General features: G+C 37.1%; 1 protein-coding gene across 1 annotated transcript; it reads right to left on the reverse strand.

The window, feature by feature from the left end:
- Positions 1–5,892: 5,892 nt before the first annotated feature.
- NKRF (NFKB repressing factor) lies at positions 5,893–16,156 on the reverse strand. The gene is made up of 3 exons (XM_053699185.1): positions 15,919–16,156; positions 13,663–13,787; positions 5,893–8,313 (listed from the first exon to the last, which is right to left on the reverse strand). The coding sequence occupies exons 1-3, from the start codon at positions 16,131–16,133 to the stop codon at positions 6,125–6,127; spliced, it is 2,529 nt and encodes an 842-aa protein (XP_053555160.1). The 5' UTR covers positions 16,134–16,156; the 3' UTR covers positions 5,893–6,124.
- Positions 16,157–17,729: the final 1,573 nt, after the last annotated feature.

Genomic DNA, 17,729 nt, shown 5'->3' on the forward strand with positions numbered 1-17,729 from the left:
GGCATGTGCAATACAGTAATTCCTTCTGGCCTCTGCTTGTGAACTATAGAAGAGTGGGCATGTTGTTGCCTAGCAAACTAATTGCTAATAAAACACAAGAAAATAATTACCAAAAGCACCTTTTATGAAAGATGGTTTTAAGCGATAAATATCAATGAAATATCTAAATTCAAAAGATATAAGGCCTAAATATTATGGTTCATTGTGTACTTGCTATACAGGGAGTGCAGAATTATTAGGCAAGTTGTATTTTTGAGGATTAATTTTATTATTGAACAACAACCATGTTCTCAATGAACCCAAAAAACTCATTAATATCAAAGCTGAATAGTTTTGGAAGTAGTTTTTAGTTTGTTTTTAGTTATAGCTATTTTAGGGGGATATCTGTGTGTGCAGGTGACTATTACTGTGCATAATTATTAGGCAACTTAACAAAAAACAAATATATACCCATTTCAATTATTTATTTTTACCAGTGAAACCAATATAACATCTCAACATTCACAAATATACATTTCTGACATTCAAAAACAAAACAAAAACAAATCAGTGACCAATATAGCCACCTTTCTTTGCAATGACACTCAAAAGCCTGCCATCCATGGATTCTGTCAGTGTTTTGATCTGTTCACCATCAACATTGCGTGCAGCAGCAACCACAGCCTCCCAGACACTGTTCAGAGAGGTGTACTGTTTTCCCTCCTTGTAAATCTCACATTTGATGATGGACCACAGGTTCTCAATGGGGTTCAGATCAGGTGAACAAGGAGGCCATGTCATTAGATTTTCTTCTTTTATACCCTTTCTTGCCAGCCACGCTGTGGAGTACTTGGACGTGTGTGATGGAGCATTGTCCTGCATGAAAATCATGTTTTTCTTGAAGGATGCAGACTTCTTCCTGTACCACTGCTTGAAGAAGGTGTCTTCCAGAAACTGGCAGTAGGACTGGGAGTTGAGCTTGACTCCATCCTCAACCCGAAAAGGCCCCACAAGCTCATCTTTGATGATACCAGCCCAAACCAGTACTCCACCTCCACCTTGCTGGCGTCTGAGTCGGACTGGAGTTCTCTGCCCTTTACCAATCCAGCCACGGGCCCATCCATCTGGCCCATGAAGACTCACTCTCATTTCATCAGTCCATAAAACCTTAGAAAAATCAGTCTTGAGATATTTCTTGGCCCAGTCTTGACGTTTCAGCTTGTGTGTCTTGTTCAGTGGTGGTCGTCTTTCAGCCTTTCTTACCTTGGCCATGTCTCTGAGTATTGCACACCTTGTGCTTTTGGGCACTCCAGTGATGTTGCAGCTCTGAAATATGGCCAAACTGGTGGCAAGTGGCATCTTGGCAGCTGCACGCTTGACTTTTCTCAGTTCATGGGCAGTTATTTTGCGCCTTGGTTTTTCCACACGCTTCTTGTGACCCTGTTGACTATTTTGAATGAAACGCTTGATTGTTCGATGATCACGCTTCAGAAGCTTTGTAATTTTAAGAGTGCTGCATCCCTCTGCAAGATATCTCACTATTTTCTACTTTTCTGAGCCTGTCAAGTCCTTCTTTTGACCCATTTTGCCAAAGGAAAGGAAGTTGCCTAATAATTATGCACACCTGATATAGGGTGTTGATGTCATTAGACCACACCCCTTCTCATTACAGAGATGCACATCACCTAATATGCTTAATTGGTAGTAGGCTTTGGAGCCTATACAGCTTGGAGTAAGACAACATGCATAAAGAGGATGATGTGGTCAAAATACTCATTTGCCTAATAATTCTGCACTCCCTGTATATATATATATATATATATATATATATATATATATATATATATATATATATTAGGGAGTGTGGGGGTTATGCGCACACACTTAGATGTATCTATAGAAGTGTATACACACACTTTAATTTTTAATATATTAGTCATTTATTTTCACCACATTTAAGTAGAGGTGGTATTTGGAATATATATATATATATATATATATGCACTAGGCATTTGAGAATGCTTATGTTAAAGGGCCACTGTAAGTAAATATTTTCTATGCCTGTTACCAACTAACTACCCCAAATACGCTTTTTATCAATAGCATTTCATTTTCTACCGTATATCAGAAATCTTGTCTGCAAATTTAATTGTTTTCCAAACCCACTCCGTGGGTATCCTTTGCTCTGTACCAATCCGTTTACAATACCTAGGTTTCAAAATGGCTCTTTAAACACAACGTTATTGGTTTAAAGGGACAGTTCACACAAAAACTTTCTCCCCTTTAAATTATTCCCAATGATCCTTTTTACCTGCTAGAGTGTATTAAATTGGTTGCAAGTAGCTCCTTTACTCATATTTCATCATTTGAAATAGCTGATTTAGCTTGTGGTTTCCCAACCTATACTGAAAGTTTTGATACTGGCGTATACGCTATTGACAAGCCTAAGTAAACACAGCCAGCAGAAGAAATTCCACTTTTAGTGGGATGCAGGATAGTTAAGTAATAAAATGATAATTTTCCATTGTTCTCTCTTTGTATTGAGCTTTGGTGTTCCAGACAAATATAAGATAAGGAAGCAAGAGTGTGTACATAAAAGTGATAACATAATGAGATCTGATATTACCTGAAGCTCAACCCATTGTAATAGGCTGTGGTTTCAAAGCACAAAACCAGCTACTTCATATACACAAATAAACCCGAAAATGCAATTTGTCAAATATTTTATACTCTGCAGTTGGTATAACAAGTCATGTAAAATACATTAATGGAAAAACAATTTTACAGTGTACTGTCCCTTTAAGTATTTTGAACACTCAGTGCTGAAAATAGTGGGCAGGATAACGTGACATCATCGTCGAATAAAAGATATAACTTTTAGAACGTTATGAAACTTCATTTTGGAGAAAATATAGGTCAGTAGGTTTTAATTAATGTTTATTAACTTTAATATGTTAGTTGTTTAGCTCAAAAATTATAACAGAAAGTAATCCTTTAAAGTAATAAACTGCTGAGTACAAATACAGTAGCACAATTGCTATTAGACGTGTGCATTTGGAGGTTTCTGATACCTCCGAATGTGGAAGAAGGTGGCTCTACATGCCTTTTGTCTATTTTCTGAGCCAAATTTATACGTGAGAAACCGCAAAACAACGAAATCTATGCAAATCCAGATTTTAGTGTGTTCATGGTTCAAAAGTGTAAATTTGGTTCTGAAAATAGCCATAAGGCACGAAGGGACACCTTTTTCCGCATTCGGAGGTATCTAGTTCCTACTCAACATACTATTGTTTTTCTTTCTGTACCTGCAGCTCTTTTTAAAGTCATTCTCATATTTTAAGCCATATCAAAAGCCAGTTAGTAAAGCTTTATATCAAAAAGGTAACCTAAGTCAGTGTTTTTCAACCAGTGTGCCGTGGCACACTAGTGTGCTATGAGAGATCCTCAGGTGTGCCGCGGCAGACTGACAACAGTGTGACATATTTTTAAAATGTTGCTTGTTTTTTACTCTGGGCCGTTTTTTTATTTTGAGTGAGATGATGACTGAGGATAATTGCAGAGGCAGCTCGCCTCCCCGACCCGTGTTCACAATTAGAAGGAACCCCCACAAACGTGCCTAGTGCCGGCTCTACACGCAGCACCACGCAACACTTCAATCCCCCATGCATGCTGGCGCAGCTTTGCTCCTCCTCCAGAACAGCATACCATGCTCCACATATAATCTTGTGCTCCACAGATAACACTTTTCCCAGTTTGCGGGGGGCGATTTTCCCAGTGCGGGGGTGTCCCTCTTTCAAATTTTGAAATATTGGGAAGTATGTGACAGGCTCATCAGGCAGACATCATTTACAACCCTGACATATTGACATTCATTCACAATCATTATGATTGCTTGTGAATGAATGTCAATATGTCACGTATAGTTTGTAGGCGGCATGGCATGACAGTACAGTATGTGTGTGTGTGTATATATATATATATATATATATATACATACATACACACACACATACTGTATTAGGCTACAATGTGTGATTTTGTAAAATTTTGGGATAGTGGTGTGCCGCAGGATTTTTAAATGTAAGAAAGTGTGCTACGGCAAAAAAAAAGGTTGAAAATCACTGACCTAAGTTACACCATGGCAGCTCCCATTGTTTTATAGACACTAAAACGTTACACTTATTTTGTCAATATTTAAGCAGCTAATGAAGCTTTAAACAATACATCTATGTGTTAGTCTTAGACTAATCTTTTCTTTGAATGCATCATTCTATCTAGCTTTTAATGTTCCTTTAAAAGGGTTTTATAGCACACTCATGGCTAACAGCGGCGAGGCTGTGCTAGTACTGCAGATATGGTGCAGTGTTGCTGACATCGGCAAGACCTGCACTATTCTAGAGTAACATAAGGGGGTATCATTAAAGGGATACTAAACACAATTTTTTCTGTCATGTTTCAGATAGAGCATGGACTTTTAAGCAACTTTCTAATCTACTCCTATTATCAATTTATCTTCATTCTCTTGCTATCTTTATTTGAAAAAGCAGGAAATTTAGCTTAAGAGCCGGCCCATTTTTGGTTCAGCACCTGGATAGCACCTGCTAATTGGTGGCTAAATGTAGCCACCAATCAGCAAGTGCACCAAAAATGGGCCGGCTCCTAACCTTACATTTCAGCTTTTTTCAAATAAAGATAGTAAGAGAATGAAGAAAAATTGATAATTGGAGTAAATTAAAAAGTTGCTTACAATTGCATGCTCTATATGATTTGTGAAAGAAAAAAAAATTGGGTGTAGTATCCCTTTAAGGTGTTAATAGCGGACAATGACACTTGCCATTTTGTGGCGGAATAAAGGCAAAGAGCAGGATGTAGTTGGAAGAAATGCACTGAGGTTGAAATTGCTCAGAGACTGTGCTGTGTTTAACACAAGAGTATTAAAGTGCAAACTGAAATGTGAGTAAAGCACTCTTTTGGTTGAACAAAATCAGTTCTTGAGTGCCGTGTGTGAACCCTGGTTCTGATGTAAATCCCCCAAATTAAAACTAAATATTACAATATGCTTTGAAGAGAAAAAATAAAGTAATATCTCTTATGGAATGGGGGGGGGGGGGGAGAATGTCTTGTACATTTCATCAGAGGGGAGGCCCAACACCTAAGACTTTGAAATACCCCAGTATAGGTAAATGCAGCACTGCAAAAATATACAGCTCCCGTTCTGCACCGTACATTTTAAACTGCAGTGCATGATACAGCTTGTCAAGAAGACAACAATATCACTGATCTATGCATGTACATCACTTCTGTCACCGTGTACACGAATACTTAAATTCCAAGGTGGCAGCGCCCAGAGAGACAATGCAGAGCCTCACTAACCAGCACTTTTAAAGGTTTAAAATAAGAAAATAGTTTTGAAGAGAGCTGCAGGCACAGAAGGAAAAACAACAATAGCATAGTGTAGTTGTACCGTTATTGTAGTTGCACCCTGTAGTTTAATGTCCCTTTGACGAGGCTATGTCTACAGCTGCTCCAGAAGCCCTTTACCATAAAAATGCACCACTGCTTAGAGCACTGAGGCTGCCTAATGTGTATTTCACTGGGTTTCAGCCTGAGCCCTATAAACCTTACTATAACTGTGCATACATGCTACCCACTAGGTGGTATTACTTATAAGCAGCAACTGTTCCTTTAAAAAAAAAAAAGTAACTAAGTAAACAGAAACCATTATTTCCCCAGAGCCAAAGGCAGGAAAGCAGCCAATGCATCAGCGTTCTATTCCACTGCACCACAGAGCAAATTCCTTACCTCTCCAGCACCGCAGCCTCCGATCACCAACAGGTCCTGTAGACAGGAGTAAATAAATAGACAGTCAAGCCAGAAAAAAAAACAAAACTTTAAAAAGCTTTGGACTCTGTGTTACACTGGAAGCAGGAGCTTTTATTAGTGAATTGGCTTCTTCAGCGAGTGACAAATATACTGTTCATGTTAAGAGGACCAAGGTAATAAACACATTTATAAAAACATTACAAGAAAAACGGTAAGATATTTATTTAGAAGATAATATAAACATAAAACTGCACTGTTGATCACATACATATTTCAGTTGTTTAAAAGAAATGTCTCTGTGGGCTGAGCAATAAGAAATGTGCTACTTTTGTTGAGGCATGACAAGCGCATACGATCCAACCTGCCCTTCTTCTCTAAGTTGATTAATTAGATCTTCTTTGTTTCTTTTTCTGCTTACTACCAAAAACCTTTCAGTGCCCTGGCCATGAGATTTGCTCTTGAGGCCATATTTTTGAGCTACTTGATGTATATGCTTTCGTTCATCGTTAGTAAGTTCTTTAGCGAAAGTAAGGTCGTCCTGATTATATGAAGCAGCATAGTTCCTGATAATCTGTTCAATGTCTCTCTTATTGATTTTAGCATTGTTCGAACCTAAACCAAGACCTTCTCTACTAAACTGCTCCTTTACAGAAATTGGCTCTGCAATTCCTGCCCCCTCCCTTCCCAGTCCTCCACCTGTCCATCCCATTTTTCGTAGAAGCTGATTCCCAATATTATCTTCTTTTATCTGCTGTTTATACGCCTCTTTAGAAGATAACCCACAGATCTGTCGTCTTGAAATAGCATCTTCTATAGGACCTTTCTTCAAGTTGTTAACCATCACAGGCTGCGTTTCCTTTAGAACTAACACAGCCGCCTGTGCCGCTTCATGTTTTACCGTTTTCTTTGCTCCAACTGCTTCAGCTATAAACTGTTGCTCCATAAACACCTTGCACTTCCAATCAATGCTGTTCATCCTCTCAAACACATACTCTATGGTTATTTTGTTGAACTGAGCTGTATCATTTAAAGTACATACCGGATTGGACGAATTTTCATAAAGAACAATATCATTCATTTCTTTTATTGGACCACGACTAATGTATTGAGAAAAGCTGGACTTTTGCATATGAGGCTGCATCTGCTTGAGGATTTCCACAGCTGCCTCAGCTGCTGCATGTTTACTGATCTTTTTATTTCCATATCCTTCAGATATGCAGTGATCCTGCACAAATACTCTACACCTCCATGTATTGTTAGGCATCATATCGTACTGATAGTCAACCACCATTTTGTTAAAAGTAGCAGAGTTATTTAAGATACATATAGCATCACTGGCATTTTCTGTGAGGATGAACTCTGTCCAGGGTTTAGACATTATACTTCCTTTTAATGGATCAGAAACTTGCCTTGCAGATCCTGTCCCATCACTACCATGAGAATCATCTTGATGCTTAAGTCCAGGTGGGAATTCCATAATGGATGAATCAACAGGACACACTACCAAATCCTCACGATAGGTATGTCCAAACTTCCTGTTAACTGTTACAACTTCAAGACGTTGTTGTAACACTTTTATAGCATTCTCAGCCGCTCGGTCACGTGCACCATTTTTACTGCCAGAGTAACCAGTGGCCAAGTAAATGTCCTGGCATCGCACCTCACAAGCGTAGCCATCAATAGGAAACTTTTTGTTTTTTGGGAGATCAGTTGGATGAATATCCTTTAAAGGTACATAATTATATACTGGATTTGTCTTACACTCCTGAATACTGTGAGATAACAAAAATGTGTAGTTAATTCTTTTGGTGTCAGTATTCATTGTAGAGTTTGAAATATTTCGCATTATTACAGCAGAAAGTTTATTGATAAAAGCTTGTTTATCTAGATTATTAGCTGGACGTCCTGATAAACTGTTGCAGCTAATATCCACGCCTCTTTCAACACCTCTAGAAGGGAATCCGTCTGCGCTTTTAGGTGTTTTTTTAAAGCCAATACCTTTCCTTCCCTGTTTGTTTACACCTGTCCATGTGTCAAGGACATTGGAACGAAAATCTTCAGACTGTGCTGAACAATGAGAATCAAATTTTGCAGAATAATCTTGCTCCATTTTTGTCATAAATTTTCTCCACTCACCTCTGTTTTGATCATCAGGCGCATGAGCATGACTCCACTCACCTCTGTTTTGTTCATCAGGCGCATGAGCATGACTCAACTCACCTCTGTTTTGGTCATCAGGTGCATAAACATAACCAGGATTATCCTGGAATTCTGAATCCTCATGTGTAACATTATCATACATATTATGAGCATTTACAAATGTATTGTAAGACTCTGATAGACTGTTTGAAGCCTGAATGTCATCATGTGGAATCTGTTCTAGGCTTTCCAAATCATTATTGGTTTCAGTAACGGGGCTGTCTTCTTCAGTGGTACTGGCTACAAAACGCATAGGTTCAAATCGGAGCCGAGAGCCAAACCTTGGCCCAATCTTCTTCAGAGGCTGTTCATCTGCAAACAAAACAGAAGTAATAAGACAACTAAGAATATGTGGCATGTCTATTGAAGTGTATACAAGTAATATTACACAGTGACTGCCCTGGAACCCATTATAGAATTAGAGAGTTCATGGTCAAAGACTGATATGTTTCATTTCAGAACTCTTCACGTCACCTTGATTCAGAATGACATTTTAAGTTTAGGAAGTCCTGAATGGTATCCTTTGTTTAAATTGACATTAAATAAATCATTGCTTGAATAATGTATTCAGAGCAAAGATTAGCCTGAGAATAATTTGTACAGGTATTTTTTTTAAATAACATTTGTAGTTTAAATATTGAAAAAATAACTTTGTGTCCATAAAGCAGTATATTTGCTGAGGCCAATTGAGAATGGTTATAAATGGCTTACTAGAGTGTGCAACCAATGACTGTGTAGAATATAGCTGTGCCTGCCCTTCCATGTTTAAAGGGACTGTCAACACTGAAAAAAATGTATTGTTTAAAAAGACAGACAACACATTTACTACCCATTCCCCGGCTTTGCACAACCAAGATTGTTATATTAATATACTTTATCAAACATTTAAACCTCTAAAAGATCTGCCTGTTTATAAGCCACTACAGACACCCTCTTATCACATGCTTTTTTATTTGCTTATCACAACAGGATACTGCTAGTTCATGTGGGCCATATAGCTAACATTGTGCTCACGCCTGTTGACTTATTTAAGAAGTAGCACAACACAGTACTAATTGACTAAAATGTAAGTCAATAGATAAATAAAAAAAGTCATGTGATCAGGAGGCTGTCAGAAGATGCTTAGATACAAAGTAATCATAGAGGTAAAAAGTATACCTGTATTAATATAACAGTGTTGGTTATGCCAAACTGGGGAATGGGTAATAAAGGGATTACCAATTTTTTAAAACAAAACAAAAATTGGGTGTAGACTGTCCCTTGATTTCATGAATTGGAAAGCCCACAATATTCAGAATTAAATTGCAGGAAAGGAGAACAAAATAATTCATAAGTATATTGCAAAGTGGTTTTACTACATGTAATTAAACAAGGCTGTATTGATAGCTTGAAGTGTTTAATGACCCTTTAAAGGGACATTATACACTCATTTTTTCTTTGCATAAATGTTTTGTAGATAATCTATTTATATAGCCCATAAAGTTTTTTTTTTTTAATTAATGTATAGTTTTGCTTATTTTTAAATAACATTGCTCTGATTTTCAGACTCCTAACCAAGCCCCAAAGTTTTATGTGAATACGCTCGACTACCTACTCCAGCTTGCTCCTGTTTGTGTAAAGGGTCTTTTCATATGCAAAAGAAGGGGGAGGGGGGGAGTGTCTTATTTGCCACTTGCAGTGGGCTTTCCAGCTACCTTTTCAACAGAGCCAAAGTGACAGCTTCTAAGTAAGTTTTTAAACAGTTTTATACTGGATTTTTATATCAATATCTGTGCATATTATTCTTTATGGTAGTGTCTATTACATGCAGTTATATGAAAATGAGTGTATACTGTCCCTTTAAGCATTCAACCAGGGATTAAAGTTGTTGCAAACTTTAATCACCCAGAAAGGGAGAGGAGTCAGTGGATTTCACAGAACACCACAAGTTAAATGCAGCCATCAGATTAGTTTGTTTACCAAAAACATAATTGTATTTGTCTCCTTACTAGCAGGGCTCCCCTCCCTGTATCTGTGTGCAGCTAGCAGCCATTGTCAAATAACAATAGCGGACTGGTTGCCACACTCCCCCCTCGTGTGTGTATGTATATATATATATATATACACACACACACACACATACATATCACACACAGATGCTGCTTTCTGCTCTGCATGAGAAAACAACACAGATAAAAAGAACTTATTTCAGTGCTCTGTTTGTAAATTTATACTGTAATAAATGTGTAGGATGGGGGCTACAAGTGAAGCTGTATATTGTTATTTGACAATGGCTGCTAGCTGCACACAGATACAGGGAGGGGAGCCCTGCTAGTAAGGAGACAAATAAAATGATGTCTTTGGTAAACAAACTAATCTGGTGGCTGCATTTAACTTGTGTTGTTCTGTGAAATGCATAGTAAACACAAATCATAAAAGCAGAGATGGAGAGGTAGTGTTACCTTGCAAGGCTCTCGATATCTACAGTCACCTACACATTTAAAAGCAGCATGAACCAAAGGAACGCAGTTTGCTATTCGGTATCTAAATACTTAAATTTACACAATGGGCAGACCTGTGTACATCTGTCGTAGTTTTTTCTATTTTATGTGCAGAATTATATAACATTTTTTAGGTTTATTGTCCCTTTAAATTCTAAAGGGCAGTGGAATATCATTTAAAAATTAAATAAACTTTAAAATGCAATAAAATATATAATAGATGCCAATTGTGAAACTACACCTTACAATTTTAAGAGGACAGTCTACTTGAAAATAATATTGTTTAAAAAGATAGATAATTCTTTTATTATATACCCATTCCCTAGTTTTGCATAACCAACACTGTTATATTAATACACTTTTTACCTCTGTGATTACCTTGTACCTAAGCCGAGCAGACTGCCATCTTATCTCAGTGCTATTTGCAAACATGCATCTTAGCAAATCACTGCTGACTCATAAATAATTCCACAAGTGAGCGTAATGTTTTATATATGGCACACATGAACTAGCACTGTCGAACTGTGAAAAACAGTAAAAATGCACTGAAATAAGAGGCGGACAGCTTATGAGATCAGTTTGAGTCTAGTTATTATTTGCTGAAAGCTAAACCTAATAAGAAAACAAAGCAAATTTGATGATAAAAGTACATTGGAAGTTGCTTAAAATTGCATGCCCTATCTGAATCATGAAAGTTTAATTTTGAATTGACTGTTCTTTCGAAAAATAAACTGTTAAAAACTTAAAGGAACAGTCAATTCAAAATTAAACGGTCATGATTCATATAGGACATGCAATTTTAAACAACTTTCAAATGTACTTTATCATCAAATTTGCTTTGTTTTCTTAGTATTCTTTGCTGAAAGCTAAACCTAAGTAGACTCAAACTGATCTCATAAGCTGTTGAAGGCTGCCTCTTATTTCAGTACATTTTTACAGTTTTTCACAAAAACACTAAAGGAGTTGTCAAAGTTGTGGATTGTAAAGTTAAAAGGGACATTATAGTAATTTTCTAAAAATAAACTGTTAAAAACGTAATGTCCCTTTTAACTTTAAGTTTTTAACAGTTTATTTTTCGAAAATTACTATACAGGGAGTGCAGAATTATTAGGCAAATGAGTATTTTGACCACATCATCCTCTTTATGCATGTTGTCTTACTCCAAGCTGTATAGGCTCGAAAGCCTACTACCAATTAAGCATATTAGGTGATGTGCATCTGTGTAATGAGAAGGGGTGTGGTCTAATGACATCAACACCCTATATCAGGTGTGCATAATTATTAGGCAACTTCCTTTCCTTTGGCAAAATGGGTCAAAAGAAGGACTTGAAAGGCTCAGAAAAGTCAAAAATAGTGAGATATCTTGCAGAGGGATGCAGCACTCTTAAAATTGCAAAGCTTCTGAAGCGTAATCATCGAACAATCAAGCGTTTCATTCAAAATAGTCAACAGGGTCGCAAGAAGCGTGTGGAAAAACCAAGGCGCAAAATAACTGCCCATGAACTGAGAAAAGTCAAGCGTGCAGCTGCCAAGATGCCACTTGCCACCAGTTTGGGCAATTGTTCAGAGCTGCAACATCACTGGAGTGCCCAAAAGCACAAGGTGTGCAATACTCAGAGACATGGCCAAGGTAATAAAGGCTGAAAGACGACCACCACTGAACAAGACACACAAGCTGAAACGTCAAGACTGGGCCAAGAAATATCTCAAGACTGATTTTTCTAAGGTTTTATGGACTGATGAAATGAGAGTGAGTCTTGATGGGCCAGATGGATGGGCCCGTGGCTGGATTGGTAAAGGGCAGAGAGCTCCAGTCCGACTCAGACGCCAGCAAGGTGGAGGTGGAGTACTGGTTTGGGCTGGTATCATCAAAGATGAGCTTGTGGGGCCTTTTCGGGTTGAGGATGGAGTCAAGCTCAACTCCCAGTCCTACTGCCAGTTTCTGGAAGACACCTTCTTCAAGCAGTGGTACAGGAAGAAGTCTGCATCCTTCAAGAAAAACATGATTTTCATGCAGGACAATGCTCCATCACACGCGTCCAAGTACTCCACAGCGTGGCTGGCAAGAAAGGGTATAAAAGAAGAAAATCTAATGACATGGCCTCCTTGTTCACCTGATCTGAACCCCATTGAGAACATGTGGTCCATCATCAAATGAGAGATTTACAAGCAGGGAAAACAGTACACCTCTCTGAACAGTGTCTGGGAGGCTGTGGTTGCTGCTGCACGCAATGTTGATGGTGAACAGATCAAAACACTGACAGAATCCATGGATGGCAGGCTTTTGAGTGTCCTTGCAAAGAAAGGTGGCTATATTGGTCACTGATTTGTTTTTGTTTTGTTTTTGAATGTCAGAAATGTATATTTGTGAATGTTGAGATGTTATATTGGTTTCACTGGTAAAAATAAATAATTGAAATGGGTATATATTTGTTTTTTGTTAAGTTGCCTAATAATTATGCACAGTAATAGTCACCTGCACACACAGATATCCCCCTAAAATAGCTAAAACTAAAAACAAACTAAAAACTACTTCCAAAAATATTCAGCTTTGATATTAATGAGTTTTTTAGGTTCATTGAGAACATGGTTGTTGTTCAATAATAAAATTAATCCTCAAAAATACAACTTGCCTAATAATTCTGCACTCCCTGTAATGTCCCTTTTAAAGGGATACTAAACCCAATTTTTTTCTTTCATGATTCATATAGAGCATGAGATTTTAAGCACCTTTCTAATTTACTCCTATTATCAATGTTTCTTTGTTCTCATGCTATCTTGATTTGAAAAAGCAGTACTGTAAGCTTTAGAGCCGGACCATTTTTGGTTCAGCACCTGGGTAGCACTTGCTGATTTGTGGCTAAATGTAGCAAACCAATCAGCAAGCTCTACCAAGGTGCTGAACTAAAAAATGGGCAGGCTCCTAACCTTTTATTACTGCTTTTTCAAATCAAGATAACAAGAGAACAAAGAAAAATTGATAATAGGAGTAAATTAGAAAGTTGCTTAAAATTGCATGCTCTATCTGAATCACGAAAGAAAAAATGTGGGGTTAGTATCCCTTTAACTTTAAAATCCACAACTTTGACCACTCCTTTAGTATTTTTGTAATTATTTCTTAGATCTTCTCGGAATTTTCTCCAACCACAACTCCACAATAGATTGAGCACTACACGCTTACCATGTTCTGAAGTACTTGGTCTTTTAGATGCCTTTGCACCAGGTACAAGTTCATAAGATGGTACCTCGCCAATGTCAATTCCTTCCCCCATCTGAAATACTTTTTGGGTAAGTTGTTCTCCATATCTAAGTGCAATGGATAAAAAGTTTATATAACAAATTATTTAATTATCCTAAAACATTTAAGATCTATAACAATATAAATAGCACATTTCTCTGTATGTTCAACTTTCGCTGAGATCCAAATCAGTTTTTTACACTCTATAACATTTTCATATTTATTTAAAAGGGACATTAAACACTAAATACATGCTAGATAAAATGATGCATTCAAAGAAAAGATTAGTTGGAGAATAACATGTAGATGTATTTCTAAAGTTTAAATTAGCTGTTTAAATATTGACAAAATAAGTGTAAAGTTTCAGTATCTATAAAACATTGGGAGCTGCCATATTGTAACTTAGATTACCTTCTCTGCTGTTGCCAATTAGGGACAGTTATAAATAGGTCACTAGAGTTTGCAGCCAATGGCTGTGTGAAATATAACAGTGTTCTGCACTTCCACTTCTATCAGGACCTGAAAAGCTCACAATTTCAGAATGTAATTACAGGGAAAGGGAAGAAAATAAATAATGAAAGTATAATACAAGTGTTTAAAGTCCCTTTAATAAAACAAACGTATTGCCCAAACACCTGAAGTATACTTAATACGTAGAAGTGTTATAAATAACCTGAAAATAAATAATTAATAAGGAGTTATTTCTTTCTAAATGCACTGCAATGATTACATACCATGCTACTTCTTTATAATTACTGATCTTTTATCTGCTTACATGAAATATAATGTCCGATAATTACTTGTAGTTAAAAAGAATGCATCAACATGTTTCATATTCTAGAATCTTTCTACATGAGGTGTAATGTTGCAAAACTCAAACAATGCTTGAATCAACATTTAATCAATATTATAATGTTATACTGTACTTGTATGTGTGTATATCTGGGCTCAACATAAACCTGGCACTAGAGAGTTAATAAAAAAACCTGTAGCCCACTGAAATGTCCTTGGGAACTAAATTGATACTGGAATGCAGTGAGTACAAATGCGTAAAAATAGATTAAATGCAGGAGTGTGACAAGGCTCAGCACTGAAATGGTTAAATCACTGGCCTGTATGTTACAGACAAATTTGGGTTATGCATGCACACCAGTAAATACAGTAGATTTGCAAAATCAACAAATGCACGATAAAAAAAACTATGCAATAGCATTTAGACCGAACTTCAAGTGAGTGGTAGATTTTTTTCTGACAAATTTCAAAGTTATGTCTTTTTCCACTCCTGTATCATCTGACAGCCATCAGCCAATCACAAATGCATATATAAGTATATTATGTGCATTCAAAAAATGTAAATCTAAAAAGACTGCACATTTAGATAATGGAAGTAATTTGAAAAGCAGTTTAAAATTGCATACTCTATCGGAATCATGAAAACACATATAAAAAAAAAAAGAAAGATATGAAACCCCAAATTTGTCTTTCCTGATTCAGATAGTGCACAACTTTCTAATTTCCTTCTATTAACACTTTTTCTTCATTATCTTGGTATCTTTTGTTGAAAAGCATGGAAGTGTCAATGGCATCTCTTAATCTTCAACAAAGAATAACACGGAGACTAAGCAAATGTAATAAAAGTAAATTGGAAACTTTTTTTTAAAAAAATGTTATGTTCTGTCTGAGTCACAAATATTTTTTTGGGGTTTCATATACCTTTAAAGAGACAGTATACACCAATTTTCATATAACTGCGTGTAATATACACTACTATAAAGAATAAGATGCACAAGTACTGATATAAAAATAAATCCAGTATAAAATGGTTTAAAAACTTACTTAGAAGCTGTCAGTTTAGCTCAGTTGAAAAGGTAGCTGGAAAGCCCACTGCAAGTAGGAAATAAGACTCTCCCCCTCCCCCTTCTTTTCCATATGAAAAGACCCTTTACACAAACAGGAGCAAGCTGGAGTTGGTATCTGACAGTATTTTAAAACTTTGGGGCTTGGTTAGGAGTCTGAAAATCAGAGCAATGTTATTTAAAAATAAGCAAAACTATAAATTAAAAAAGAAAAAAAATACTTCATGGGCTATATAAATAGATCATCTACAAAACATTTATGCAAAGAAAAAATGAGTGTATAATGTCCCTTTAAGCCCAGTACAACATATATGCCAGATGAGCTGTGCCCCATGATCCTTACCGATTGCCAATGAAGACGATATTACTCCACACAACAGACAGGGCAATTAGCTGGTCTAGTTTGCTGCCAGTGTAAAGGTGCAGATGCCTGTCGAGAAACTGCTTGCGGGCATCCCAGTGCTTGTCACTCTCGTGGTACTGGCGGAAATCTTCCAGGGACAATGGCTTCTGCTCTCCCTCCATCAGACTAGAGCTCCGTTGCCTCCAGGAGGCCATGATCCATCACCAATGGGTAGCGGCTAGATTCCATTCAGCTAAAGGACCCTCTGACATCACAGCAGTCACGTGACTGCAGTGATCACATGGTACAGAGAATTGAGGAAGCAGAAGTCCCGGAGACTCAAATCAATAGGACAATTCTGTTTTACGTCTGCAGCTGTGAGCTTTGTCAGGAGCTGTTGTTTGCTCTGGGTTTATGCTGTACATTGAAGAAACACTAATCTGACAAAGGAGTGAGAAGTATGTTTCCATGAAGCAAGCAAGAAGCTGAGATCCTGATTAGAGGCTGCTTTACAACAGACATCCAGAGATTTGTAGATTGTCTGTCTTTCAACTCTAAAAAATGGTAACCTCATATGTGCCTATGATTTGTGCTAGAAACATGAAGAACTGGGTGTGGTGAGATATTGCACATGGAGCCCAGCATTTGTTTTTATTCATGTTTTATTTGTTATTTTGTAGGAGAGAAGCTGTTTGGCACTGCAGATGAGCAATGGGAAACCACTAAGAAAAGTGAACTTGTCTTGTATATGTTTGTGGTATCAGTCATTACATAATAAGCTGTACAGTATATTATAAACTTGCATTTCAAATGGAAATGAATAAGAACAGGAAAGAGGTCATTAGCTTACATTGTTATGATATATCTTAACTATCTTCTTTATGTGCTGGTGTTACTTACTAGACTATGATTGACATCGAGGGATTTTGGTAGGGAAAGGGTTAATAGCTGTTCTGTGTATGACTGATGGGGAAGAGTTAATGATAGGCTTCTGTGTTACTGGTATTAATGGAAATGATTCTCTGTTTCCCTGTGTGTAAATGTCTTGTGTGTCTGTCTCCTTTTGTATGTGCCTTTCTCCGAACCACAGAGACACACTGTATACCTGTGTGTGTGTGATTCTGTTTGTGTGTGTCTATCTCTCCCTCACTTTTCTAGTTGTCTCTGTCACTCTTTTCATACTTTCACAGTCATCCTCTCTTTTTCTCTCTCTCTTTCTTTCTTTCTTTCTTTCTTTCTCTTTCTTTCTTTCTTTCTTTCTTTCTTTCTTTCTTTCTCTTTCTTTCTTTCTTTCTTTCTTTCTTTCTTTCTTTCTCTCTCTTTCTCTCTCTTTCTCTCTCTTTCTCTCTCTTTCTCTCTCTTTCTCTTCCTTTCTCTTCCTTTCTCTCTCTTTCTCTCTCTTTCTTTATCTCTCTCTCTTTCTTTCTCTCTCTTTCTTTATCTCTCTTTCTTTATCTCTCTTTCTCTCTCTCTCTCTCTTTCTTTATCTCTCTCTCTCTCTTTCTTTATCTCTCTTTCTTTATCTCTCTTTCTCTCTCTCTCTCTCTCTCTCTCTCACTCTTTCTCTCTCTCTTTCTCTCTCTCTTTCTCTCTCTCTTTCTCTCTCTCTCTTTCTCTCTCTCTCTCTTTCTCTCTCTCTTTTTCTCTCTCTCTTTCTCTCTCTCTTTTTCTCTCTCTCTTTTTCTCTCTCTCTTTTTCTCTCTCTCTTTTTCTCTCTCTCTTTTTCTCTCTCTCTTTTTCTCTCTCTCTTTTTCTCTCTCTCTTTTTCTCTCTTTCTTTTTCTCTCTTTCTTTTTCTCTCTCTTTCTTTTT

This window comes from Bombina bombina, chromosome 1 (assembly GCF_027579735.1).
Source record: "Bombina bombina isolate aBomBom1 chromosome 1, aBomBom1.pri, whole genome shotgun sequence".
Taxonomy (NCBI): Eukaryota; Metazoa; Chordata; class Amphibia; order Anura; family Bombinatoridae; genus Bombina; species Bombina bombina.

Coding starts and splice junctions, on each gene's coding strand:
- NKRF (XM_053699185.1), bottom strand. CDS start 16,133: ATGGCCTCCTGGAGGCAACGGAGCTCTAGTCTGATGGAGGGAGAGCAG. Junction 13,788..15,918: donor ATCGTCTTCATTGGCAATCG/GTAAGGATCATG, acceptor CATTGCACTTAG/ATATGGAGAACAACTTACCC. Junction 8,314..13,662: donor ACCAAGTACTTCAGAACATG/GTAAGCGTGTAG, acceptor TTTTGTTTGCAG/ATGAACAGCCTCTGAAGAAG.